Raw genomic sequence first — 27,338 nt, 5'->3', positions numbered from 1 at the left:
TACTATTTGCTGACACGTCCAGGGGAGGCCAAAATCACCAGCAACTAGAGGAAAAAACTATATGCTTTGTGGAAACACACTGTTCAAGTCATTAACACAACAGTACCACCCTTTCTCTAGATTAGGATATCTGTCAAATTATTAGCATAATCAAGTATTTTAAAAGTCCACATATTTTTAGAATTCAGTAAAGCTCAACATTCAGAAAACGAAGATCATGGCATCTGGTCCCATCACTTCATGGGACATAGATGGGGAAACAGTGGAACCAGTGTCAGACTTTATTTTTTTGGGCTCCATAATCATTGCAGATGGTGATTGCAGCCATGAAATTAAAAGACGCTTACTCCTTGGAAGGAAAGTTATGACCAATCTAGATAGCATATTCAAAAGCAGAAACATTACTTTGCCAATAAAGGTCTGTCTAGTCAAGGCTATGGTTTTTCCAGTGGTCATGTATGGATGTGAGAGTTGGACTGTGAAGAAAGCTGAGCGCTGAAGAATTGATGCTTTTGAACTGTGGTGTTGGAGAAGACTCTTGAGAGTCCCTTGGACTGCAAGGAGATCCAGCCAGTCCATTCTGAAGGAGATCAGCCCTGGGATTTCTTTGGAAGGAATGATGCTGAAGCTGAAACTCCAGTACTTTGGCCACCTCATGTGAAGAGCTGACCCATTGGAAAAGACTCTGATGCTGGGAGGGATTGGGGGCAGGAGGAGAAGGGGACGACAGAGGATGAGATGGCTAGATGGCATCACGGACTCAATGGACATGAGTCTGAGTGAACTCCGGGAGTTGGTGATGGACAGGGAGGCCTGGCGTGCTGCGATTCATGGGGTTGCAAAGAGTTGGACATGACTGAGCGACTGAATTGAACTGAACTGAAACCTATTTTAAATCTTCTCTATATACACCTGAAAATACGTTCTAATAACTAATTTTTCAAGATTTAACTAATAAGGTTGAATTTAATCATTACTACTCAATCTAATAAAGTATCTATTTAAAATAATAGAATAAAATACTATAAAGATATAGCAAATCACTAATATAGGTTAAAGTATTATTTTCCTACAAAAGTTTTAAAGTATTCCGTCCAAAAGTTCTGAAAGGCATATGAAGAGAGTTAAAGTACTGTCAGTCATTTAGAAAGGATATGAAGAGGAGATTTTATAGAAGCTTGCTGCTGTTTCAGAAATCTCTCACAATGCTTTAAAACCATGGTAAGATCATTTTCTGCACCATCTTTTAACAGGCTGAGGAACTTGCCATATCTAAATTAAATGTCCAGAAAACATACAAAATGAAAAATGTCAGGCCCTGCATAGTAAATTCATTTTTAAAAATTCATCAAACTGTAGTTCTCTTGAGATCTCATAGTTTCAAGTTTTCAAATTTCTACTTTTGGCATAACTATTATACAGAGCACTCATGAAAGAATAACACCTAATATATGTACCTGATAATTATGATATATCAGAATTTACAGTATTCACCTGATAAAAACAGTAACTTTAAAGGAAAATGAAGTAGTAATGAAAGAATAAAACATGGATACTATAGATGAGTAGTAGAATATAAGCACTTTTTTTCTTGAATTTAATCTATAACATGGAATGCTGACAGGCTAGCTTGACAGAATGCTAAGTCTAGAAGCAATTTTAGGGTTCATTTAGTCCAGTGATTCTACATGAGCATGGCACTGTTTTGGAAGTTTATGGGAGTGTTTTCGTTTGCCACAGTGACTGGAGGACCACTGATACTTGATGAGTGAGTGTCAGGAGGTTAGACTTGGGACAGTCAGCCCTGCACAGTAACAACTTATAAATGCCCTACCCATTATTTGTATAGATAAAAAATGTATTTATAATTATCTGAAACTAATTGTGCTTCATATAAAACCATAATATATTAGTCTTATTTATCATACACTGAACGAAACCAAGTGTAAGTTAGGGAAAGAGTTCCTTCGCTTTGCCTGAAGCCTTCCTAAGACTTTTCATCATTTTGCAAATTCACTTTGTTAGTGGCAACCCTCTTGTAATATTTGAAACACCAAAATAAAATCCACCTCCATTTGTAGCTGCCCCACAGCTACAATGATTCATAGGTGCCAGCTATGTCTCATAGTGTAGCTGTATACAAACATTTCATTATAAATCACTTTCTGTTTATGTCTTAACAATAAGACATCATGCTGAATTAAAAAAAAATATGTGACTAGCTTGCTCATATTATCTATGGATTCCATTTTAGAATGGAAATAGGTCATTACAGTATAAAAGGCAGGTATAGGGTCACAAAACATAATCAGTGGATTATATACCCTACGTGATATAGGTGGGTGTGCTAGAATCACTATCACAGTTTTTATTATAATGCTATCAATCTACAGTCTTTTTAAAAAACTTTCACATGTATCTTCTTTATACTTAATTCTGAAGATGATCCCCATTTAATAATGAAGGGCTCATACCTTAACACCCAATCTGTTTAGCTTGTCCATTTCTTTTGAAAATTGTAATTTGAGTATGAAAAATTCAAACTACTATAATTTATTTATTCTGCTTTTACTTATGCATCTATCATTAAGATACTTTTATAATCATTAACTATAGTTATAGCCTGAAAATAAAAATTAATCATAGTTTAGCGAGTGGTATGACTTTGCTACCAATGTGCTGATACTTAGAATGTTTCTTTGGAAAAAACCTGATCATCATAGAGACTTAAATATGCTGTAATTAGCCTCTGAAATAATAATGAACCATAAGTGATTTACCTGCAAGGGTAATTTAACCATGTGCCAATATCCTCAAAACAAAGTTATCACTTTCTGAATGATAAACTCTGTATTTAAACTATACAAAACAGTTGATTGTTAACTTAAAATACTATTAAGCACATATTAGCTAGATAAAAACAAATTCTAGAAATGCACAGGGAAATATTTCCCTATAATATACCTGACAGTCATTTTAATGCCAAGCTGTTGCACAGATGAAAGATTTTCATTCTTCACATTTGCATCAGTAGCTAAAAACAATAGAACACTGGGTTATAAAAATGTATAAAAGTCTGCATAATAATCACATTTTAATTGAAAACTGATGAAAGCAATATTTTTACATATTTTAATGTGAATCTTCAAAACACACTGATGAATCCTGTTCTTGTAAGAGAAGTCAGTTACATTTTTCAAAAAAATTAACAGGAAACCTTTTACAAAATAGTTTTTTGGGCCTATAAAATAGCATTTAAAAATATATTAAATACAAAACAAATAATCATAATTTTCAAGCAATCTACTTTTACTTGGTTTTCCAAACACAAAAGTCATAACACAAAAATGGTCTAGAATATTGTATTTTTATCAAGCAGTGCATATATAAGATTCTGAATTACAAATATAGGTAAGTATGGCTGTTTACATCTTAAATATTTAAATGGTCAGTGTCAAAAAGGAATAATTGGTATTATTTCACTTAAAATGTACAGCAATTTACAAAGGTGGACTGAACAAGTTTATTCCTGCATACAGATATTCTTGATAGAGTACAAATTGCGGTCATCTTCCAAAAGTGAAAAAGGGGGTATACAGTACAGAGGACTGACTACAGGATAGGCTGAAAGTTTGGACTGGTCTTTGATAACATTGGATGACCAAATAAAAACTAGAGTCAATAGCATCACTAGACAGCAAGGAGGGTCTAGCTGAAACTTTCAGTTTGGGGCTGACAAAACTGTAGTGTGTACACATTTGTGTGTACACACACACACACACACACACACACACACATATAAATAAGGGAACTGCCAAGAATCACAAATTTACCTAGTGACAGATCTAGGTTTTCTGAACTCTGTATTGGCAGTGTTTTTTTTTCCTGTTATACACTGTACATCTCATATTACAATACACCTATTTGACTCATGAATTTATTCCATAGTTTTAATAAATCCCTTCTTATAAAGCAGGTGTGGAGCACCATGCTAGAATCTATAAGGGATAAAAGATAAATCATACATCATGACATAACAGAACTTTCCATGCAGTGTCAGAGATAAAATTTGTATATAGAAAATTCAGATAAAGATGTTTTAAAGTGCAAAGTGGAACAAAAATGATACAGGTAAAGAATTACATGAATTCATAAGAGGAAGAGATTAGAAAGAAGTGGCATTCAAACTGAATTTTAAAATATGGGTAGACAGGTAGAGAGATAGGTATAAATAAATTAAATATCACTGTTATTGACTATCTACTCTTTAAAGCAATAATAATTCATCTTTCTGCACTCCTGGTAAAGGTAACCTACTTCTAGTTTGGCAAAGCCTTGCATGGACTTAGTACTTAAAGTCTCAAGCCCTTAGGAACCTCTCACTGTCCTGGGCAAACCAGACTGGTTGGTCAACTACCTAGCCTAAAGGGGTAATTTCTTAAACAAAAATAAATAACAATTAAAAAAATAAGTGTTTGTTAATTTCTTGATAAGCTACATCTGACTTATACTTATTTTGATCAGAATATAGTCTTAGCAATATTGCTAAATTTCCTAATGATAGCAATTAAGCTACAGTTTATATAGCTAAGAATCCCTTGCTACTTATAACCATTATGGTGCTGGAAGATGAACCTCTGCATCTAGTGAAGGAGGATACCACTTCTGCACTTCTCCTAGCAAGAGGCTGAGCAAGGAAGACTACTCAATGTTTTCTACAGGTTTTTGAAACTAGAGTGACGATCGTATTCACTGACAATGCTCTGCATTAATTATAGGGCTATGCCCCAAGCCAGGCTTCAGCAATACATGAACCGTGAACTTCCAGATGTTTAAGTTGGCTTTAGAAAAAGTAGAGGAACCAGAGATCAAATTGCCAACATCTGTTGAATCATCGAAAAAGCAAGGGAGTTCCAGAAAAACATTTATTTCTGCTTTACTGACTATGTCAAAGCCTTTGACTGTGTGGATCACAATAAACTGTGGAAAATTCTGAAAGAGATGGGAATGCCAGACCACCTGATCTGTCTATTGAGAAACCTACATGCAGGTCAGGAAGCAACAGTTAGAACTGGACATGGAACAACAGACTGCTTCCAAATAGGAAAGGTAGTACTTCAAGGCTGTATATTGTCACCCTGCTTATTTGACTTACATGCAGCGTACATCATGAGAAACGGCAATCAAGATTGCCGGGAGAAATATCAATCACCTCAGATATGCAGATGATACCACCCTTATGGCACAAAGTGGAAAGGAACTAAAAAGCTTCTTGATGAAAGTGAAAGAGGAGAGTGAAAAAGTTGCCTTAAAGCTCAACATTCAGAAAACTAAGATCATGGCATCTGGTCCCATCACTTCATGCGAAATACATGGGGAAACAGTGTAAACAGTGGCAGGCTTTTTTTTGGGCTCCAAAATCACTGCAGATGGTGATTGCAGGCATGAAATTAAAAGATGGTTACTCCTTGAAAGGAAAGTTAAGACCAACCTAGATAGCACATTCAAAAGCAGAGACATTACTTTGCCAACAAAGGTCTGTCTAGTCAAGGCTATGGTTTTTCCAGTGGTCATGTATTGATGTGAGAGTTGGACTGTGAAGAAAGCTGAGCACTGAAGAATTGATGCTTTTGAACTGTGGTGTTGGAGAAGACTCTTGAGAGTCCCTTGGACAAAAATAAATAACAATTTAAAAAAATAAGTGTCTGTTCATTTCTTGATAAGCTACATCTGACTTATACTTATTTTGTTCACAATACAGTCTTAGCAATGTTGCTAAATTTCATAATGACAGCTACAGTTTAGATGGACCTCTACAGTTTACTTCTATGCACTGAGTTGAAATCTACACTTAAAGAAGTAAAACAGAACTTTAGAGAGAGTTTCAATTGGACAGTCATAGCTTGCTGCACAAATTTTATTTTAAAGAAGGTACCAGTTAAATCTCCAAAAAGATTTTTAAAGGAGAATATATGACCTATTAAGTATACCAAAACAAACATCACATATCCACTCAAAAAATTACTAGGATGATAAAGATTTAGGTGACTTCAGAGTGAATAAAATTCCACTGAATGTTTCTTTTAGTAGGATGTCGGTCAGAAAATGGTTTATGGGTATATATCTAAAAAGAAGCTTCAATTTTAATTTGTATTTGACATACAGTATGACAACCTGACAGGCAGAAATGGATCTTGGACCACAAAAGTTGAGTGAAAAAAATCTTTTGTTACACTTAACTTGGACTAAATACAATTTATTAAGCAGGAATTAAAATCTTAAGAAATAAAATGGAGCAAAATGATTAACTGAAATTCAATTATAAAAATAGATGTATTCAGGGGACCCTGATACACTGCTGGCAACCAGTGTTTTACTGAAATGTGGATAATAGTGTGCGATACATAGCAATAAGTGATACACTGCTTAATAAACACCAAGAGGATGAATGAGGGGTTGAATGAATAAATGAACAAACATCCAGTGAACAACAAAAACTGTGCTTTACATATCAAACAAGATGCAAGGTGGAGATGCAAATAGATATGAATTTAACATCTTTTTTCCTGTATATTACAATCAGGAAACAAAAAGATAATATAACTCCCATTCCCCAGAGTCACTGAGAAGCATAACAAAATAAGTTACTGAATAAAGGTCCATCAACCAATGACACCTATAGCATCAGACTTACCCTACTTACTCATCAATGCCTAATTCATTCTCAGCATTAACTATTTACACTAACCAATCATTTTAATTACAAATATAATAATCTTAGAACAAAATGAGTTGAAAAAATTAACTTAATGTTGACTGAAATTACTCATTGTGGTAATACATACTGTTCTACTTTTAATATAGAAAGCTAGCACAGAGCAGGAGTAGAAGAAATTAAATCTGTTTTGCTGGCACTTGGCTAATAGTGAGAAACTAAAATTTTCTGGAGAAGGAAATGGCAACCCACTGCAATATTCTTGCCTCGAGAATCCCAAGGACAGAGGAGCCTGGTGGGCTGCTGTCCATAGGGTCACACAGAGTTGGATACAAGTGAAGCGACTTAACAGGCATGCATGCACTGGAGAAGGAAATGGCAACCCACTCCAATATTCTTGCCTGGAGAATCCCAAGGCCAGAGGAGCCTGGTGGGCTGCCATCTATGGGGTGACACAGAGTCAGACATGACTGAAGCGACTTAGCAGCAACAGCAGCAAACAAATTTTCGGAAGAGTAAAGCATATCTCCACTGGATGACAAATACAGTATTAGAAGAGCTGTTATAGTGTGACTGTTTACTGACTCTCCTGAAAGCCCTGCTATATCAGTAGCAGAGCTAGAAAACTTTTACTTCTAAAGAAGCCAACCAGTCCATTTCCTCCTGCCTTCTTCCTTACCCAAAATAAGCATGAAGGTTCTGTACCTTCTTTTTAAATATAGGGTTGCTATCTATCCATTTTATTCAGTTTTTACCGCTATAAAATTTAATTCCTTATGACCAGTAAGCTAGTGTAAGTATCTCAGTCTCCTAACTTACGTGTGTTAAATCACTTCAGTCATGTCCAACTCTTTGCGACCCCATGGACTGTAGACGACCAGGCTCCTCTGTCCATGGGGATTCTCCAGGCAAGAATACTGGAGTGGATTGCCATGCTCTCCTCCAGGGGATCTTCCCCACCCAGGGACTGAACCAGTGTCTCCTGTGGCTCCTGCACTGCAGGCAGATTCTTTACCACTGAGCTACCAGGAAAGCCCGACTAATATAGTCAGCATTATTTGGAAAAAAGTGTTATTCTTTTTCATGTCATTGATTACATAATTGCCCTTGCCTGCAAGACTCTTTCCCTTTCCTATTTCTTTCAGCTGTCATAGCCCAGGAGGCAGTTCTATCATTGTTTTTTCCTTTATTTTTCCACTATGATATTAGTTAACACCGATCACTCTCCACTGAATACCTATGGCATTACCACACAATCCCTCATTTGACAAAATCTCAACTCAAAAAGCTAACCTAATCGTTCTAGTACATTGCCTGAAACAAAGCAGCCAGCTGAGAAATGTCAGTTTTCCATTTCTTTACTTTCTATTTACCATGTGCTGCAAATTAAATTCAATTCATCATTTTAGATACATGCTCTATTTCCCCCCTCCTTGCGGACAGGGTCATTCATATTATATACCTCCTTGCGATTATCTAGCACACTCACAAATATCCTCCATAAAATTAAGACAGAAAAGAGCATATTTGCTGAATATCAAAAGAAAGTATAATGGATATTTAACTGTATATAATAAATTTTAAAATATTTTAATAATGGAAAGGTGAAACAATGCAAAGTTCCCTGATATTTTTCCAAAATTTTGTTTAACATAAAGAGAAAAAGGATAAAATTGAAATATTTACCACCCTGAAAGGATTACTTAATTTATCATTTTAAAGAAGAAATTATAGAAGGAAAAATCTCCAACACGTTCCAGGAAAATGAGCTGACAAATAGTTAATGTCTGTTAGGACTTGGAAAGGCACCTGTGTGGAGTTACAAACTGCAAATGTGCAGAACTTTTATCTGTTTGTTCTCTCCTCTTTCTTTAAGGGGATAAACAGCCAAACTAATTTGATTTTTCCAGATTTGCAAATTTTATAATGGATTGAAATCCTGAGGGAGCTAACAACAGATGGATGACTGTGTTATTCTAATTTCAGCTACCTTAGGGTTTAGCAAGCTGTCATTTTTTAAAAGCCAATCAATTTCTCATTTCAAGAAACATGAAAAAACACTAAATATATCTATCTAGCGACTGCTTTGAAACATCTTTTATATCAAAACATGGTTTTTGTTTACTTAAAGTAAATAGAGTAAAAGTTTGTGATTGCAAACCATTGTTTCACTAGCCAAAAAATTAACGATAAAGGACGGGGATATCTAAAGCCATGAGAAGAAAACAATACTAGCAACAAACTTAGCACATGTCATAATAATAAATAGTAATCAACCAACAGGAAGCCACTTTATTTTCATTCATTCTCTGAAACACCACTGGATAGTTGTTTACCTGGAGCCTCTTAAGAATTTAAATTCACATTCAGGGTTTATCTGCCTAGATAACAGGCTTCCCCAGTAGCTCAGTGGTAAAGAATCTGCCTGCAATGCAGGAGACACATGTTCCATCCCTGGGTCAGGAAGATCCCCTGGAGCAGGAAATGGCAACCCACTCCAGTATTCTTGCCTGGGAAATCTCAAGGACAGAGGAGACTGGTGGGCTACAGTCCATGGGGTCACAGAGAGTTGGACATAACTTAGTGACTAAACAACAACAACTGCCTAGATAATACATTCAGTAAAGCCAACATCTGAGATCTCTTCATCATAATTTAGAAATATAACAGAGGGTAGTAAATGCATGCACACTGAGCAATCAGCCTTGCTGAATATTTAGATAACATATACAACATAATGTTAATTTTAGATTATCTACAGAACATATAACCCAATAGAACAATGTACCAAAGAGAGCTGTAGAATTTGAAGATTATATTACTGAAGATAGCCCCTCTGGCCATTCAAATTTCCATGATTACCACTTCTTACTTATTTCCTCTCTTACAGACTTGATCATTAATCCCTGTATGTTTTTTCACATACTTTTTCAGGTTTGTTCATAAAGTTGTAATTTCTTCACAGACAGTTTTCTTCAGAATTTTCTTCATTAGTCCTAATTTCTTCCCTCTGAATCTCAGTTTCTCAATTTTTAAATGTGATGATTATACACCTGCTCTCACAGAATACAGCTGATCCTTGAACAATGCAAGGGTTAGGGTGCCAACCCCATGCAGCAGGTAAAAATTCAAGTATAACTTTATAATTGGCCTTCCATATCCTCAGCTCTACATCAATGGATTCAGCAAACCATGGATTTGGTGGTACTGTAGTAGGTATTTATTGGAAAAAAAAAATCTGCATGCTGAACCTCCACAGTTCAAAATCACATTGTTCAAGGGTAGTTCCAGGGTTGAACAATATAATGCACATCAGATGCCTCGGTGCATTATTCCACTCACAAGCAGGAAGCAAGTTATCAGTTCTCTTCATCTACCTTAATTTCTGTTTTATTCTACCTTGTGTTTTCCTCTCATTTCTTTGCTTTCATTTTCTTATGATCACTTTTATCCCTTTCCCAAATCTGCATTAGATGTCACTATGATTTAATTACATATATGTGTACTTGTAAATCACACCAGATTTAGAATTGTTATACAGATGTACTGTGTGAACATAGATGTTATTTAATGGTATGGATAATTAATCTAACAAAATATCTCAAAAGCTGTATTAAAGATAAAGAGGCATTTGAGACTAATGAAATACTTTAAATTAGCCATACGTGTGTTCAGTTGTTTAGTCGTGTCCGACTTTTTGCTACTCCATGGACTGTAGCCCACTGGGCTCCTCTGTCCATGGGATTCTCCAGGCAAGAATACTAGAGTGGGTTGCCATTTCCCTCTCCATGGGATCTCTCCAACCCAGGCAGTAAATCCAGTCTCCTGCATTGCAGGTGGCTTCTTTACCAACTGAGCCACCAGGAAAGCACAATGTGATAAATATCAGATTGGTAGTTTAAGATGAATGCAATAGGAGCACAGAGGAGGGACTTACGATTGGGAGAAAGAGGGAAGGTGACATTCTAGCTGCAGCTTTACAGTAGTTGGACATTATCGCATGGATGTCATGAGGAAGAAAGTTTATCCAGAATGAACACTAGGAGCACAACAGGTTCAATGATACGAATGCACTGGATATGTTTGGGCAGTGATGAATCATAGAGTTAAAAAAAATAAGTAACCCAGACTGAGAATATATCTTTAAAATTTTCTTTCTTTCTATGGAGATTTGAAACATTATGTTTAACTTGAGTAAATGCATATTTGAAGGATGGTTTCTTCAGCAAACAGAAAAGTCATGTTAGTCTTATGAGGAAGAGGGGCAATATCCCATGATGGTCTATTACTGTGAATCTAGGCTACCTCTCTCTCTGCTTTCTTCACAGTGTCTTCACCTACTGGATAGTCACCTTTGGGAAAGTTCAGTTCTTCCCTCTACCTCATCCTTTACATAGTTACTGAATTAATCATCCTAAAGAACAGATGAATCAAGTAAAGCTTCTGGTCCAAAATCTTAAACGTTTTCGTTTTTAATAGGCAATAGAGTAAATTAAATTCACTGACACAGTATACAAAGCCCTTATCCTTCATTCCATTCTTTCCTTTTTTGTCAAACAATTATTATTGTTACTCTAGGTGCAGAGGACTAGATCAGTAAGACACAGAAACTACCCTACAGGAGTGTGCTGCCACATGAAGGATTAGACATTAAGTCAGAATACGAGAAAAACAGGACAAAGAGATGTGTATTAGTTTTATACAGTAAGCTGAAGATTTAGTAATTGGTATTTTCAACCCATACTTTCCCCCTAAATTCCAGATTCAAACAGCCAACATGTACAGAGCATGTCTACTTAAATGTGTAACAAGTATTCAAAATATAACATAAAAGCAAGCTCCTAATCTCCTCTCTGAACCTTATTCTTCACGCATTCTTCTCTATCTCAGTGTTTGATAATCCACCCTTTCAGTGGCTCAGATCACTAACTTAGGTCTTTGACCCCTCTTTCTCACTCTATCTTCTGTCTGTCAGCCTGTTCTGTCGGTCCTATTTTCAAAATATACCTAGAATCCATGTGTGTGTGTGTGTGTTAGTCACTCAGTCATGTCTGACTTTTTCAGCCCATGGAAAGTAGCCCACCAGGCTCCTCTGTCCATGGGATTATCCAGGCAAGAATACCGGAGTGGGTTGCCATTTCCTTCTCCAGGGGATCTTCCTGATCCAGGGATTGAACCTGGGTCTCCTGAATTGCAAGTGTACGCTTTACCATCTGAGCTAGAATCCAAATACTTTTGACCAGCTCCACTGACATCCCCATCCAAGCCATTGCCAATTTTCATCATTATGTTTTCAATAGCCTCCTAACTCATCTTCCTTGTACTTCAGTCTTTTCCCAATACAGCAGCCACAGTGATATTTTAAAAATGTAAATCTGAGGATGTCACTCCTATGTTCAAGATTCTGCAATAACTTTAAAATCCCTCTATCAGGGACTTCCCCAGAAGTCCAGTGGTCAAGACTGTGCTTTCATTGCCGAGGGCGCAGATTCAACGCCTGGTCAGGGATCTAATATCCCACAAGCCATGCAGTGTGCACCCATCTGCCTTCCATCCACATATCATCCTCTCTAACTTCAACACCAAAAACTGTCCCCCTTACTCTTTTTGAGCTATACCAGTCTCCTTCCTAGTTAACTGCTGGAATTTTCTCTGAAAACATTCATATATCTTGCTGCCAACTTCTGCTGGTCCAAACACTATTTAACATTGGAACCTCCAACAGCAACCAGCACTTCGTAGATCCCTTCCCTGCTGTGTATTTCTCACTTACCACCATACCACTTGACATACTGGATGTTTTACTTATCTACTGTCTATCTCCCAATAAAAAGGTAAACTCTATCAAGGCAAGACTTTTTTCCTCTCTTTTGTTCATTGATGTGTCCAAGTGCTTTGAGCGATTCTATTAGATAGTAGAGGAAAATATCGATTTGCTGAATAAATGAATGTGTATCTGGAGAAGAGAGGGTGAGGCTGGCAATGCTGCTAATAGTTTAGTGTTTTGAAAAACAAATGAGGCATGGAGAAAAGGGGATGACGCTAGAGAAGAAAGAAGAACAGTAACCTAAGGCCTTGGGTGTCATGATAAGAATCTTAAACTGCATGCAGTGGTCAATGGTAAACTTCTAAAAGGTAGACGAATGAAGAGGTCAGATTTACACTTCCTATATCATTCTGAAAGCAACATAAAGAATACTTCTGAAAAAAAAAAATGAGACTCCAATTAGAAAAATGAGGTAAAGACAATGTTGCAATAACCTAGGCAAAAAGTAACGGTGGCTTAAAGTAACACAAAGAAGAGGAGAGATAGAGGTAAGGGGATAAATTTGAAATATATTAAGAACATAGACTATGGTTTGCTGACTAGGCGGGAAGCTGGTTTAGATGCCCACCAAAATAGTGTCGGTGGAGGAAGTATCTCAATGAGGTCTGATAAAGTAATGCTCTTGTTGGACATTTTGAGCCTGAGGGTTCTTCAGCACATTCAGGTGATGTTTACCTATCAAGCATCTGGAAATATGAGAATGAAGCTTATGGATATTTGAGTAGAAGAGATAAACTTAGAAGTCATCAATATATAAGGTATGCAAAATAAAACAGTATAAACAGATGAGATCACTATGAGACAGTGGATAAAACCTGAAGAACAGAAGATACTGCCATAAGGGAAAACAAATTTCAATGGGTAGACAGAAGGAAAAAAAAAAAAGAGTTAACAACAACAACAAAGCTAGAAAGTAACGAGGAAACAGAGATATTTGCACAGAAAAGATGAGAAGATATCTGGTATGTATATAACCCAAAGTGAGAGATTTTAAGAATGGAAAACCTTGTGTATATTTGCATCGAATTACACTTGTCTATGAAACATTATCTATTTGCATACCAAGCACTTTCCAAAATTCAAAATGTTTAAATTGTACCTGTATATTCCACTGAAGGGAAGTAGCATTCAGATGGGCTTTCAGAAAGATGAAGTACAAATTTTTCAAGTAATTCTACTAAAGCTGTAATAAACAAGAGAATAATTAGGATATTAAAGGTCAAGAATCATACATGATACTGTATCTTTAAATCACAGACCAGTAGGTAAAAGTCATTAGAACTTCTTCACAATTATGCTCTTGAGGGGAGCCAATTCAAAACATATCATTTTAATATTCACAACAATCTTTCCAATGTAAATTAAATTTTAAATAGCTTCACTGCAAACCTATTCAATGTGAAACTGGAAAAGGACCATCTGTTATCTTTAGATCCTCTAAGGATTACTTCAGAATTTTCTAAATGATTTCAATTCAGAAAAAAATTATCACAAATTAGGCTACAATATCTTACCATCATTATTCATACCTGCAGAAAAAACATCACATGAACTTCAAGACCAGAATCAATGCATAGCTCACATCCCTTTCAAAAGCACATTTTATATGTTTTATATACTTGACAACAGACGTTATCTGTTCAGGGTAAACAGATCAAAGGTAAGATAGGCAGGAGCTGTAAAGAGGGAGGGATGAATAGGCAGAGCAGAGAATTTCTAGGGCAGTGAAACTCTTTTGTAAGACACTACAGTGGTGGATACATGTCATCATTATGACATCTGTCAAAATTCATAGAATGTGAAACATCAAGAGTGAACCCTAATGTAAACTATGGACTCTTGATGATAATGACATGTCAATGTAGTTTCATCAGTTGTGACAAGTATACCACTCTGGTATGAGATGTTGTTAGTTGGGGAGGTTTTAAATGTGTAAGGAGAGAATATGCGAGAACTTTCTGTATTTCCTGCTCAATTTTGCTGTGAATCTAAAATTGCTCTAAAAGTTTATTAATTCAAAGAAAAGTTGAAAAAAAAGATGCCTGTCAATGTAACAGTATATAAATATTTGCATATATTACCGCCAAAATGGATATAACCAAGTGAATTATAATGAATATGCAATTTAGAATTATTTTTGCTGGAAATAAATGTATCTGAAGAGTAATTGATATGCTTGTAATTAGGGCAAGTAAGTTCTAGTCACTTTTAAAACTTGTGCCCTGGTTATATTCAGGATATTGACTGTGACACATGTTAACTGAATGTACCCTTTATCACATCTAAGAGCATTTTAAGATATAATTCATGAGGAAAAGTTAGTGTTCAACATGCCAGAAATGTAAAGTCAAAGAGGGATAACATATGCTTTCCAACAACTACAGGTCTAACAAGCTACATCTCATGATACAGCTTAAGCAACATCTCTAGATAAAAATGAATTTTTTTTTTAAATTTGTGGAACTCTATTCATATTGATTTCAAGTTGAAATATTTAAATATTTAAACATGAAAATGCAATAGTTAAGGATCAGAAAGAACACTAGTATTGTAGATTATTTATAGATTGGTTCTATCTTCACACACATAAGCCCAAATACTCCCACTTTTGGAGAAATCTTTCAAGTGGTTTCTTTTCTATGAACCTATATGTAAATAATAGCCTTTCAGTGAGAGCTTTCAACTTCTATGTGTTCGTTTATAAGTCACAAAATGCTGTCTCTTAAGATTATAATTTTTCAGAAATCAGGTGAAGAGAAGTGTGTGACTGCTGGCATGAGGAAAGCAGTGAACAGGATCAGGTTCAGCCATCAGACAGTTAGAAATATGTCAGAGAAGAGAAAACACACATCTGTGAAGGCGCTAAAACAATAAAACATTTGAAACTTGAGTCACCAGGCTAACTTCAGACTTTACAAAGCATACTACTGATTCTGAAATATGAAATTATGCTATTAGATCATAATATATTGGAGGCTTATAAAGTAATTTATGCATCCTATATAAAGATGACATCACTGAATCAACCAGAGAAAGTTCATAATTTCTATTGATTCCAATATATTTGTTTTGCCCAGCAATCCAAACAGCACTATGTATTTCCAAATATTTTGAGAGATAAACTACAGTCATGAAACAATGTTAAAAACCAATTCACATGTGGTAGTTGAACCCACAGTTACAATTTATTGGCACCATCTCTCTAACAATGACAACAACAAAACTGCATAATTACTAACATGGCTATCAGCACAACTCACTACCTGTCAGTTCACTAGAAATTCCATTATCTGAGACTCCAGGAAATTAATTCACATAAAACATTTCTTAACTTTTAAGAGTACATTAACTCCAGGATATTGCTATCTAGAAAGTAAACTGTTGAATATTGTTTTAGGTGGATTTTTATTTTGAATGACAGACTTGGAATCTCTATAAAGGATTTTAAATTAGAAACCATCTCCTTTTAATTATACTCAGTCCCTAGGGTTGGACTATGACATCAGTAGACTATAAAACCAAAGTTTATGGTATCTATATGATAAAAGAGGACCTGGGTTTTACTGCTGTGGAAAAACCAAAGGCAGATTGTTCAGGGATAAGTGTATTTTCCCTTGGGCATTGCCATCACAACAGCAGCAGGTTCCAAAAAATTCAGTGTTTGTAAATAGGCATGGTTTCTCCAGGATTCACTCTTTAATTCTTTTGTCTTTATCACTGCTGGCACATCCTCAGATCACAAGGAAATCACACTATGTGCTCAGTTTTTTCCTGATCATTATCCTGCATACAACCACCAGATGTTTGTTGCTTGAACACTTGATTATTCAGAACATACCACACCTTTCATGTGTGAAACAGATACATGAGTGGAGGGAAAGTAGAGTTTGTGGCCTCTTTACCACCGGGTGATGGTGAAAGTCCTGACTGTCTACTTAGGTCTCCCTGACACCACCTATCAGGGAGAGGCAGGGTGTCTCATCACTGTCAGGTGAGAAGAGAAGTGCAGGCTGCAACCCAAGTCTTGTTTGCAAGACTTCTACAGTGGTGTCTGGCTAGACTAAAGTGCTCACTTTCTACAAGTTTTGTCCTGGTAAGACTGCCCTTATCCTGGTCCTTTGGTTAGAAGGAGCAGGCTTTTATTGCCCAGTCCTCATTTTTTCCCTTGCATCCATTGATATTCTTCATCACTCAGCCTAGGATATATGAGGCAAAAACAAAACCCAAGAAATGTCATCTTTGTTCCTTGGATCCCAAGGTCCCTAGTCAGTTTGTCTTTTCAATCCAGAGTCACATATGAAACATAGGATTATGTCCACAAATCTCAGATGTACATAGTAGGAGAGAAAAGGGAAAGATCATCTACTCCATCTTTCAAAAGTAGATATCATCTCTTTTCTTTCCCATTATGAATATTTAGACCCCTTACAGGCTGGATGTAAGTTCTGCATCCAGTAATGCAGAATGCAGTAATGCAGAATCTGTAATGATAAATTAGACCACCACACACAATTTAAAACAAATCCTCAGCTAATTTCAAATCATGCTTTATTCTTATATTATTCACCATTAATACTGAATCTTAGAAAATTATCTGATGTATCAAGTACAGCTGCTTTACAGCCATAAGCAGATACAAGACAGGTCGATTTGAAGTCCATGTAAGTAAGTAAGCAGGTGAAGTTGCTCAGTCGTGTCCAACTCTTTGCAACCCCATGGACTGCAGCCTACCAGGCTCCTCCGTCCATGGAATTTTCCAAGAAACAGTACTGGAGTGGGTTGCCATTTCCTTCTCCAGGTGATCTTCCCAATCCAGGGGTTGAACCTTGGTCTCCCGCAATGCAGGCAGACGTTTTACCATCTGAGCCACCAGGGGTGCCCTAAAGTCCATGGATACATAGCAATTATGAGTATTCTTTGAGTATACCAGTACAGCTGAAGTTCAGGATTCAGAAGGTGATAGATTAGAAATTGTGCTGAATTCCTCTTCCCTTTGATTAATTGTCAAGAAGAGGGTCTAAAAAAAAGAGGAGCTTTGGTAACAGAATCACATGATGGGTAGAACCACTAGAATACCACTAAGGCTAGCCCAATAACGATATATGATGGTGCTCACAGCATAAAGTGAGTGGAAAAAAACCAGAATTGATGCTTTTGTCCCTTTAGGCGCCATCAGTGATCCTCCTTTCAGGTCTCAGGCTTCCATCACAGCACCTCTTATGTTTCCTTTGGTGCCTTAATATCTCTCTTTCTGCCTAGAGCAGTCTGTACTAAACCTGTATGTCTCTCATTTTTTTTAAGCTGATTTACTAGCACTTTGATATTATCAGATAACATAAATTATTAAAGATTTTTGTCTCCTTATTGTATATTGGAAATCATAACTGGCTAGGAAAAAGGAAAGTGTTATAGGAATCAGATCCAGAGATAAATGAGCAGACTTTAAAATTACTTTGTGTAAGTACATTTATTGACAGGGAAATTCTATACAATATGGTATTGAGTGAACTGACAAAAGAAAATAGCATGCTAGGTATTAACTCTTTGGGGCTAAGAATAATTTAGTGATAATCTTATCCTGCAGAGATTATAAGGCAAATTTCAGTCTCTTCATTTTGTTTATACTTTCTAATCTTCCTAGAATGATCATATATTTCACACAATAACTTAGTTGCTAAAAGGTTAATACTAGAATCAAAGTAGTAACAGATGAAAGGGATGAGAAAGAACAGATTTTAAAAATTTAAGAATAAACTCTATAAGACATGGTAACCAAATACATGAAAGTCAGAAGATGAAAGAAAGAGATAAGTCAAGAAGAAATAGGTTGTTCCCTTCAATTACTGTACTAGGTACAGGCTAGTGACTACAGGCAGAAAAAATGCAAGAAGAACATATTTTAATACTTTCCATGGCATCTCATACAGATAAAATCTAAATGGCAGGACAAAATGACAATACTCGATCAAATGCTCAGAGGAAAATTTTTTAAAAAGTATATCAGTTCAGTTCATATCAGTTGCTCAGTTGTGTCCGACTCTTTGTGACCCCATGAGTCACAGCACGCCAGGCCTCCCTGTCCATCACCAACTCCCGAAGTTCACTCAAACTCACGTCCATTGAGTCGGTGATACCATCCAGCCATCTCATCCTCTGTCGTCCCCTTCTCCTCCCGCCCCCAATCCCTCCCAGCATCAGAGTCTTTTCCAATGAGTCAACTCTTTGCATGCAGTGGCCAAAGCACAGGAGTTTCAGCTTCAGCATCATTCCTTCCAAAGAACACCCAGGGCTGATCTCCTTTAGAATGGACAGGTTGGATCTCCCTGCGGTCCAAGGGACTCTCAAGAGTCTTCTCCAACACCACAGTTCAAAAGCATCAATTCTTCAGCGCTCAGCTTTTTTCACAATCCAACTCTCACATCCATACATGACCACTGGGAAAACCATAGCCTTGACTAGATGAACCTTTGTTGGCAAAGTAATGTCTCTGCTTTTAAATATGCTATCTAGATTGATCATAACTTTCTTTCCAAGGGGTAAGCATCTTTTAATTTCATGGCTGCAATCACCATCTGCAGTGATTTTGGAGCCCCAAAAAATAAAGTCTGACACTATTTCCACTGTTTCCCATCTAGTTCCCATGAAGTGATGCGACCAGATGCCTTTCACTTTCATCAAGAGGCTTTTTAGTTCTTCACTTTCTGCCATAAGGGTGGGGTCATCTGCGTATCTGAGGTGATTGATATTTCTCCTGGAAATCTTGATTCCAGCTTGTGCTTCTTCCAGCCCAGTGTTTCTCATGATGTACTCTGCATAGAAGTTAAACAAGCAGGGTGAAAATATACAGCCTTGATGTACTCCTTTTCCTATTTGGAATCAGTATGTTGTTCCATGTCCAGTTCTAACTGTTGCTTCCTGACCTGCATACAGGTTTCTCAAGAAACAGGTCAGGTGGTCTGGTCTTCCCATCTCTTTCAGAATTTTCCACAGATTTCTCAGTTTCCCTCTCAGTCAGTCTCTCCCATCAGGAAGCTTCCATAAGTCTCTTATCCTTCTCCATCAGAGGGCAAACAAACTGAAAATCACAATCACAGAAAACTAACCAATCTGATCATATGGACCACAGCCCTGTTTAACTCAATGAAACTATGAGACATGCCATATAGGGCCACCCAAGATGGGCAGGTCATGGTGGAGAGTTTTGATGAAACATAGCCCACTGGAGAAGGGGATGGCAAACCACTTCAGTATTCTTGCCTTGAGAACCCCATGAACAGTATGAAAAGGCAAAAAGATAGGACACTGAAAATGTCCCCAGGTCGGTAGGTGCCCAATATGCTACTGGAGATCAGTGGAGAAATAACTCCAGAAAGAATGAAAAGACAGAATCAGAGCAACAACACCATCCAGCTGTGGATGTGACTGGTGATAGAAGTAAAGTCTGATGCTGTAAAGAGCAATATTGCATAGGAACCTCTAATGTTAAGGCATTCCAGGTAAACATGTTAACATTAACATGTTAATGTTAATCTAAGGCACATTTTTGCTCAAATTCTGCCCCCAGTGCTATTCTCCCCACTAAAAGGAACCAGAATCCCTTGAACTACATTTAGGAGCCAGAAACATGAGTCCAGATGACCTCATTGCTGCTATGCCAGGATTCTTTCAGAGAAAAACAGAAAAAAATAACACAAAATTTAAAGGACAAAGAGGGCATCTTAAACAAAAACTCTTAAAAGTCCAAGTACTGATAATTTAGGCATTTGAAGTATAGAGTTAGCCAAAATGTATTACAGTTACAAAGCATACCAGTTTCCAATATTGTCTATAAGACATATGTTATTTAGTGGCCAAGTCAAATTAAATGAATTCTACACTGTATGCGTGTGTGTGCTTCAGTCATCTTTGACTCTTTGCAACCCAATGGACTGCAGCTGGCCAGGCTCCTGTGTCCTGGGATTCTCCAGGCAAGAATACTGGAGTGGGTTGCCATCCTCTCCTCCAGGCAATCTCTCCAACCTAGGGATGGAACTCATCATTCGTATGTTTCCTACAATGGCAGGTGGGTTCTTCACCACTAGCGCCACCTAGGAACCCATATTATCAACACCGGAGAACAAAACCAGGAAGAATATACCTGAACATACTTAATTACATAATTATTAGGTCACAAAAGACTAGTGAGAAATAAGGATCAGAAGATAATGTGAAAAACAGAAACATTTTTATAGGGAAATTACTCCAGGAAGATATAAGAGTAGAAACAAATTAAACAAGCAACTGATGATGGAATCTGATGTTTAGAGTGAACAGAAAACAAGCAGCTAGTATAGTAAACTCAGCAGAAACTAGAAGTCAATCAGGCCTACAGGAACCTTCCTGACAAGAAGAAGAAAAAAAAGGAACTGTGGAATGATTTATATTTTAACAAAGAAAAAGAGGCAGTTAAAAAAAAAAAAAAAAAGAAAGAAAGAAAAGAAAAAGAGGCAGTCCATGAGTACATTTGAAATTTAGCCTAATGGAATAGAGTGTCTACCTATGTTCTCTCCTGAAGTTGAATGAAATAAACACATGAAAATGAATGAAATTTATAGAAGTTCAGGGAACATTTAATTAGTTCTATGTTAGGAAAAAGGTCTCAGAATAGCTGGCGGTGGGGTAGAAGGTACATACAGAACAAAAATAAGGTTACGAAAAAGAAAAAATGTGACTTACGTTTTAAAAAATTAACTTCAGCCTATGAGTCTTAGGTCATATAATGTATTGCTTCTCCCAATGACTCATTACAAGAAAGTACAGGAATGTCATGTGATTGTACATCTACATGGTCTCATTTATTCTTATAAGCTGAAAACCTGGAAAGAAAACTCTGGAAACAGCAGGAGCCCAAGCTGGAGAAAGCTGGAATATCTCTCTTCTGATAGCTGTCTAGACAACTTGGGTTTAAATCAGTTTGGAAAGACTACTGAATGTTTGCTCTCTCCTTCCTTATCATTACCTACAAAAGGAGAGTAGCTGCCCATAGTAGGGAGCAGGACAGGGAGTCAACAAGTAGGTTCTCATTAAGTTCTTGTTAAGTGAATTTCCTTTGCCTACCTCCTTTTGGATTCAGAGTATATAATTTATAGAGAATTTAAGACATTCATTTACTCATTATCATAATTATGAAAAATATTAATGGAGGTACATGGTATTTATTGTGCACTGCAGGGTTTTATATAGAGATTTTGGGGAGAAATTGCAGCATAAGTAATGATAATTCAAAAACCTTTGGTTCTTGATAACTGTAGATTGCTTATATTTAAAACCCAAACTGAATCAGATTATAGAGTCAGTCTGTACATGTGCATGAACATAAACAAATAAATAAGCATGCTTGCCTTACAAAAGCATGTATTTGTTTAGTGTTCTTCCCTTGAGCTTACCCCCCAAAATAGTTCAAGTTTTAGCTTAATAAAAGGAAAACTATGCTATGAGATTGGAGATATTAAAAATATTTTTCATCTTCTATCTCACCAGTATTATGCTCACCTGGGTTTATTTCATAAATGCTGACCTCCCATGTGCAAAACATTAGGTGTTAAAGAGAAAGTGCAGTTTACTACTACAAACTGATCCTGAGCATGGTTTCGGTGTCAGATTGTTTGGTTAACTTCTTGGATCTAAGACTGTACTGAGCTCATTACCTAAAATTTCCAGGCCTTTGTTTCCTTATCCATAAAATGCAGATTATCTTATAAAGTTGCTATGAAGAGTAACTGAATTTTGTGTAACCAAGTAGACCTTGCTGGGCAGAGAGGTTATGATCTATTTTCAAAAGTAGCTCAAAATCTAATGATGGACACAGTATCAGAGTAATGTATAACTGAGACCAAGACTTGTGGGAAGCGCCCCAAGATTCCAAACAGAACACGGCTTTAATGATAATGTTCTGCTCCTTTCTCCTGTTTCAGAGTTGTGAACAGTCTATCCCTGTAACAAAGAAACTCAGAAAACTACACCTTTCAGTTTAGTTGCTCAATCATATCTGACTCTGAAACCCTATGGACTGCAGCACGCCAGGCCTCCCTGTCCATCACCAACTCCCGGAGTCCACCCAAATCCATGTCCATCAAGTCGGTGATGCCATCCAACCATCTAATCCTCTGTTGTTCCCTTCTCCTCCTGCCCTCAATCTTTCCCAGCATCAGGGTCTTTTCAAATGAGTAAGCTCTTCTTATCAGGTGGCCGAAGTATTGGAGTTTCAGCTTCAGCATCAGTCCCTCCAATGAACACCCAGGACTGATCTCCTTTAGGATGGACTGGTTGGATCTCCTTGCAGTCCAAGGGACTCTCAAGAGTCTTCTCCAACACCACAGCTCAAAAGCATCAATTCTTCAGTGCTCAGCTTTCTTCACAGTTAAACTCTCACATCCATACCTGACCACAGGAAAAACCATAGCCTTGACTAGATGGATCTTTGTTGACAAAGTAATGTCTCTGCTTTTTAATATGCTGTCTAGGTTGATCATAACTTTCCTTCCAAGGAGCAAGCATCTTTTAATTTCATGGCTGCAGTCACCATCTGCAGTGATTTTGGAGCCCCCCAAAATAAAGTTGGTCACCGTTTCCATTGTTTCTCCATCTATTTGCCGTGAAGTGATGGGAGCAGATGCCATGACCTTAGTTTTCTGAATGTTGAGCTTTAAGCCAACTTTTTCACTCTCTTCTTTCACTTTCATCAAGAGGCTCTTTAGTTCTTCCTCACTTTCTGCCACAAGGGTGGTGTACTCTGCATAAAACGCTAAATAAGCAGGGTGACAATATACAGCCTTGACGTACTCCTTTTCCTATTTGGAACCAGTCTGTTGTTCCATGTCCAGTTCTAACTGTTGCTTCCCAACCTGCATATAGGTTTCTCAAGAGGCAGGTCAGGTGGTCTGGTATTCCCATCTCTTTCAGAATTTTCCACAGTTTATTGTGATCCACACAGTCAAAGGCTTTGGCATAGTCAATAAAGCAGAAATAGATGTTCTTCTGGAACTCTCTTGCTTTTTCCATGATCCAGCGGATGTTGGCAATTTGATCTCTGGTTCCTCTGCCTTTTCTAAAACCAGCTTGAACATCTGGAAGTTCGTGGTTCACATATTGCTGAAGCCTGGCTTGGAGAATTTTAAGCATTACTTTACTACTGTGTGAGATGAGTGCGATTATTCTCCAAAATTTTAGTGTAAAATGAGCAGTTCAACTCTTTTAGACCCTCCCAAAGACCGTAAAAATGGCTATTATATATACGTATATATGTTTATCTCTGGTTGCATAACAGGAAATACTTAAAATAGGTTTTGCAAATGCCAAAAGGTATAGAACAAAATGAGAAAACAGCAGCTTTAGTTACTGTGTTTAAATAATATACCAAGGTGCTGTTTTTTCATTTTGTTCTGTACCTTTTGGCATCTGCAAAACCTATTTTAAATATTTTCTGTTATGCAACCAGAGATAAACATATATATATATATGTTTCTAATAGCCATTTTTAAGGTCTTTGGGAGTGTCTAAAACAGTTGAACTGCTCATTTTACACTAAAATTTTGGAAAAAAATATTTGATTTTCTTGCCCTAAAAATATAATTTCTCCAACAAAATATAAACTAATTTTTATTTCCCATTTTTAATTTTACAGCAACTGATACAAACATAAGAACCATAAAGCATGACTGATAAATAGAACAATTATTTTTAAATTACAGCTCTCAAGAAATCTAGCTTATATTGACATTAAAACTTATTTCTTGGAGTATCTTTTTCAAGATAATGTTAATTAAAACAAGATGAGTTTATGAAACTGAGCACACATATAAATATCTGAGTATAAAACAATTTGCTTACTGGTCTAGAAAACATAGCTGTCCCACCTTCCTCCCCACCCCCTCCCCCCACACAGCCCAACAAATTTCCTTAGGAGTCACTAAATTTATTTGGCTAGATGTGGTAGAGTTTCAGAGTATGTCAAAACATTCAATAAAGTTCCAAAACAGCATAGTATAGTCAGGTGAAAGCTGGTGAAATCAAGCAAACTATTACCTAGGCAAGGTAGATTTAGCTTAACAAGACCTCTGAGACAGTATAAAAAAAAAAAATCTGCAGTTTCTCAAATTTTAATTTCTGCTCTCTAGGATCACAAATTTCCCAGAAGGCAATGAACTTCTGGAATTAATGTTATGTATTCTAGATATGCCAGTATTAATCTTCAGGAAACCACAGTTTTTGTTAATAAACTTTTCAAGCCAAAAAACCCCCACAAAAATTAAAAAAATACTCACCACTTCCACTGATTATATCAGGTTTGGCCTTCATTATTTTGCAGAATTGTCTTCGGCAGTTTTCTATCCATGCAGTTTGTTTATCAGACATTTTGAAGTGCAATAAAAGTTTGCCAAGATCATTGTCTAATAAGAAAGATGTCTTGTTATATTATTTTATCAAAACATGCTAGATACACTGAAAAACAAGTATTAATGTTAATAATGTAAACAGTTATAAGTTCCAGAAAAAGTATTTTATATGGGTTTCAAAAGGAAACAGACATTTTTCTGTAATTATATCTTACACCATCAAACTGCTATCACCATATTAATCAAAAACTCATAAAATGGACTGATTTATAACCATTACTCTTTCTTACACAAATATTATTCATTACTGAGTATTTGATTTAATATACAGTGAGGACCTTAAGATTTCACTACAGAGACTGATGTAAACATTATACTAATTCTTCATCTACATTCAGGTCCAGTTTTATTCATTTCTTTAAAGCAAAAAGAAAGCATAAACGTAGAAAATCTTTAGTCAGTTATTTATTTCCTCTTTTTGGTAAAAGAAAAGAAAAACTAGGCTGAAAATGAATCATGCTAAAAAAGCATGCATGCACGGGCTCAGCCCAACTCTTTGCAACCCTTCAGACTGCAGCCCACCAGGCTCCTCTGTCCATGGGATTCTCCAAGCAAGAATACTGGAACAAGTTGCCATTGCCTCCTCCAGGGGATCTTCCTGACCCAGGGATGGAACCAATGTCTCCTATGTCTCTTGCACTGGCAGGTGAGTTCTTTTACCACTGAGTTACCTGGTTAAGTCCCGGTAAAAGAGCACCTATTGCTAAAATATAATTTTTCTTCTTTCTTAGCAATTTTATGAATATGGTAATATTAACTTTATCTTTTCCTTTTATTCTCATGAGATTTTTCCATCTTCCATTTTAATTGTATTCCCATCAGATTTTGCATTAGAAAACATCTATAAATATATTGAAGATTTAGGTGTCATTTAGAAAGGATATACAAGTACATATACATATAAGCATATATACTATTTACCCACACATATATGTATGAGTAAAGGGGAGGAGGAAAAAAAAGTTTCTTTGTAGAAGAGCAGAGGGTGGGGGGATAGACAGTCACATGAACTCATACACTTTACCACTTTCCTTGAAGGAGATTTTGAGGAAAGAGGAACAAGACATTTCCACATATGAAGTCAAAGGCCTGATTGCTTCTGCCCAAAGACATGGTTTGGAACAAAATGAATTCCACCAAGAAAATATCAGTAGTCAACTTAATACTAAAGAGGATTTCAACCAACTCCTGGTCCTTTGAAATGAATACAATTATAATAAAGAAGTAAGTCCTTATTCTTAGGAATTAAAAAAAAATTAACCTTTTTACCATACCATACTATTTTATTTTTCCACCTAATTTTTGGAAAAATACATTCAATAAACATGTATGGAATTCCTATGTGGCTATAACACTCCAGACAGACAAGGTCACTGGCTCTCATGAAACTTATATGTGTGCGTAATTGTGCATAAACAGACAGGAATACAACTGAGTATAATCAAGATATATTAATACATATCATTCCAATGCTCTAAGCTGGTTTTATTTAGCCTAAAAAAGCAGCTACATATCCTCACTTAATCCTCATGGTTATCATATACAAAATTATATGACTGATTGTACAAATCATAATTTATGTAACTATTTCCACATTTGACAATTAGGTCACCAGAAAAGCCTTCTCATATCAAAACTACAGAAATATTCTTTTGTACTAACATAAATATACAAGGGGCTTCCCAGGTGGCACTGGTGGCAAACCCACCTGCAAATGCAGGAGACATAAAGAGACGTGGGTTTGATCCCTTGGTTGGGAAGACCTCCTGGAGAAGGAAATGGCAAACCACTCCAGTGTTCTTGCCTGGAGAATCCCATGGACAGAGGAGCTTGGTGGGCTACAGCACACGGGGTTGCAAAGAGTCGGACATGACTGAAGTAATTTAGCATGCATGCACATGAGTATACAAATGTATCAAATATATGCACACTCATAAATATACATATAAATCAGAAAGAACTGTTCTGTTGGAAGACTGCAGAATTCTGATACTTAGTAGTAATCTAACATATTCTCTTTAAATATCAAGAGCAAAATGATCCTATAATATTCCATAAATGGCCTCAATCAGAGGCAATAGCTAGAGAAAAATGAAACTGATTTAGTCAAAGAAGAAAATTATTATTTCTAATAAAAACTCAAAACCTTTAAACAAGAAATATCATAGCTGATAATTTTGTTGGAAATTATATTATTAACAGCAGAGTATTAACGTTAAATGCTTGATATTAATGTTAAATAACTTGATATGTTAGGTAAAAGACAACTGAACAGCATTAAATGGAATTTTTATAGTTTCCATTTAGAATATCTACATCATTTATTCCCTAAGAACAAACTATCTAGAACCTACTAAGAATC

General features: G+C 36.4%; 1 protein-coding gene across 3 annotated transcripts in view; it reads right to left on the bottom strand.

The window, feature by feature from the left end:
• TBC1D32 (TBC1 domain family member 32) overlaps positions 1–27,338 on the bottom strand; it is a 193,552-nt gene that overhangs the window by 37,102 nt on the left and 129,112 nt on the right. Inside the window, exons 26-29 of one of the 3 annotated variants that reach the window (XM_069599058.1) lie at positions 24,845–24,970; positions 13,642–13,725; positions 2,965–3,034; positions 1,157–1,272 (exon numbers count right to left, since the gene is read on the bottom strand). In XM_069599058.1, coding sequence (XP_069455159.1) covers positions 1,157–1,272; positions 2,965–3,034; positions 13,642–13,725; positions 24,845–24,970 — 396 coding nt within the window. Of the gene's footprint in view, positions 1–1,156; positions 1,273–2,964; positions 3,035–13,641; positions 13,726–17,073; positions 17,423–24,844; positions 24,971–27,338 lie in introns of those variants that run through there. The other 2 variants (XR_011258768.1, XM_069599056.1) reach the window with 2 other exon arrangements.

The sequence above is a fragment of the Ovis canadensis genome, chromosome 8, assembly GCF_042477335.2.
Source record: "Ovis canadensis isolate MfBH-ARS-UI-01 breed Bighorn chromosome 8, ARS-UI_OviCan_v2, whole genome shotgun sequence".
Classification (NCBI taxonomy): Eukaryota; Metazoa; Chordata; class Mammalia; order Artiodactyla; family Bovidae; genus Ovis; species Ovis canadensis.
The sequence above is the reverse complement of the archived record's forward strand: the minus strand, read 5'-3'. Positions and strand labels throughout refer to the sequence as shown.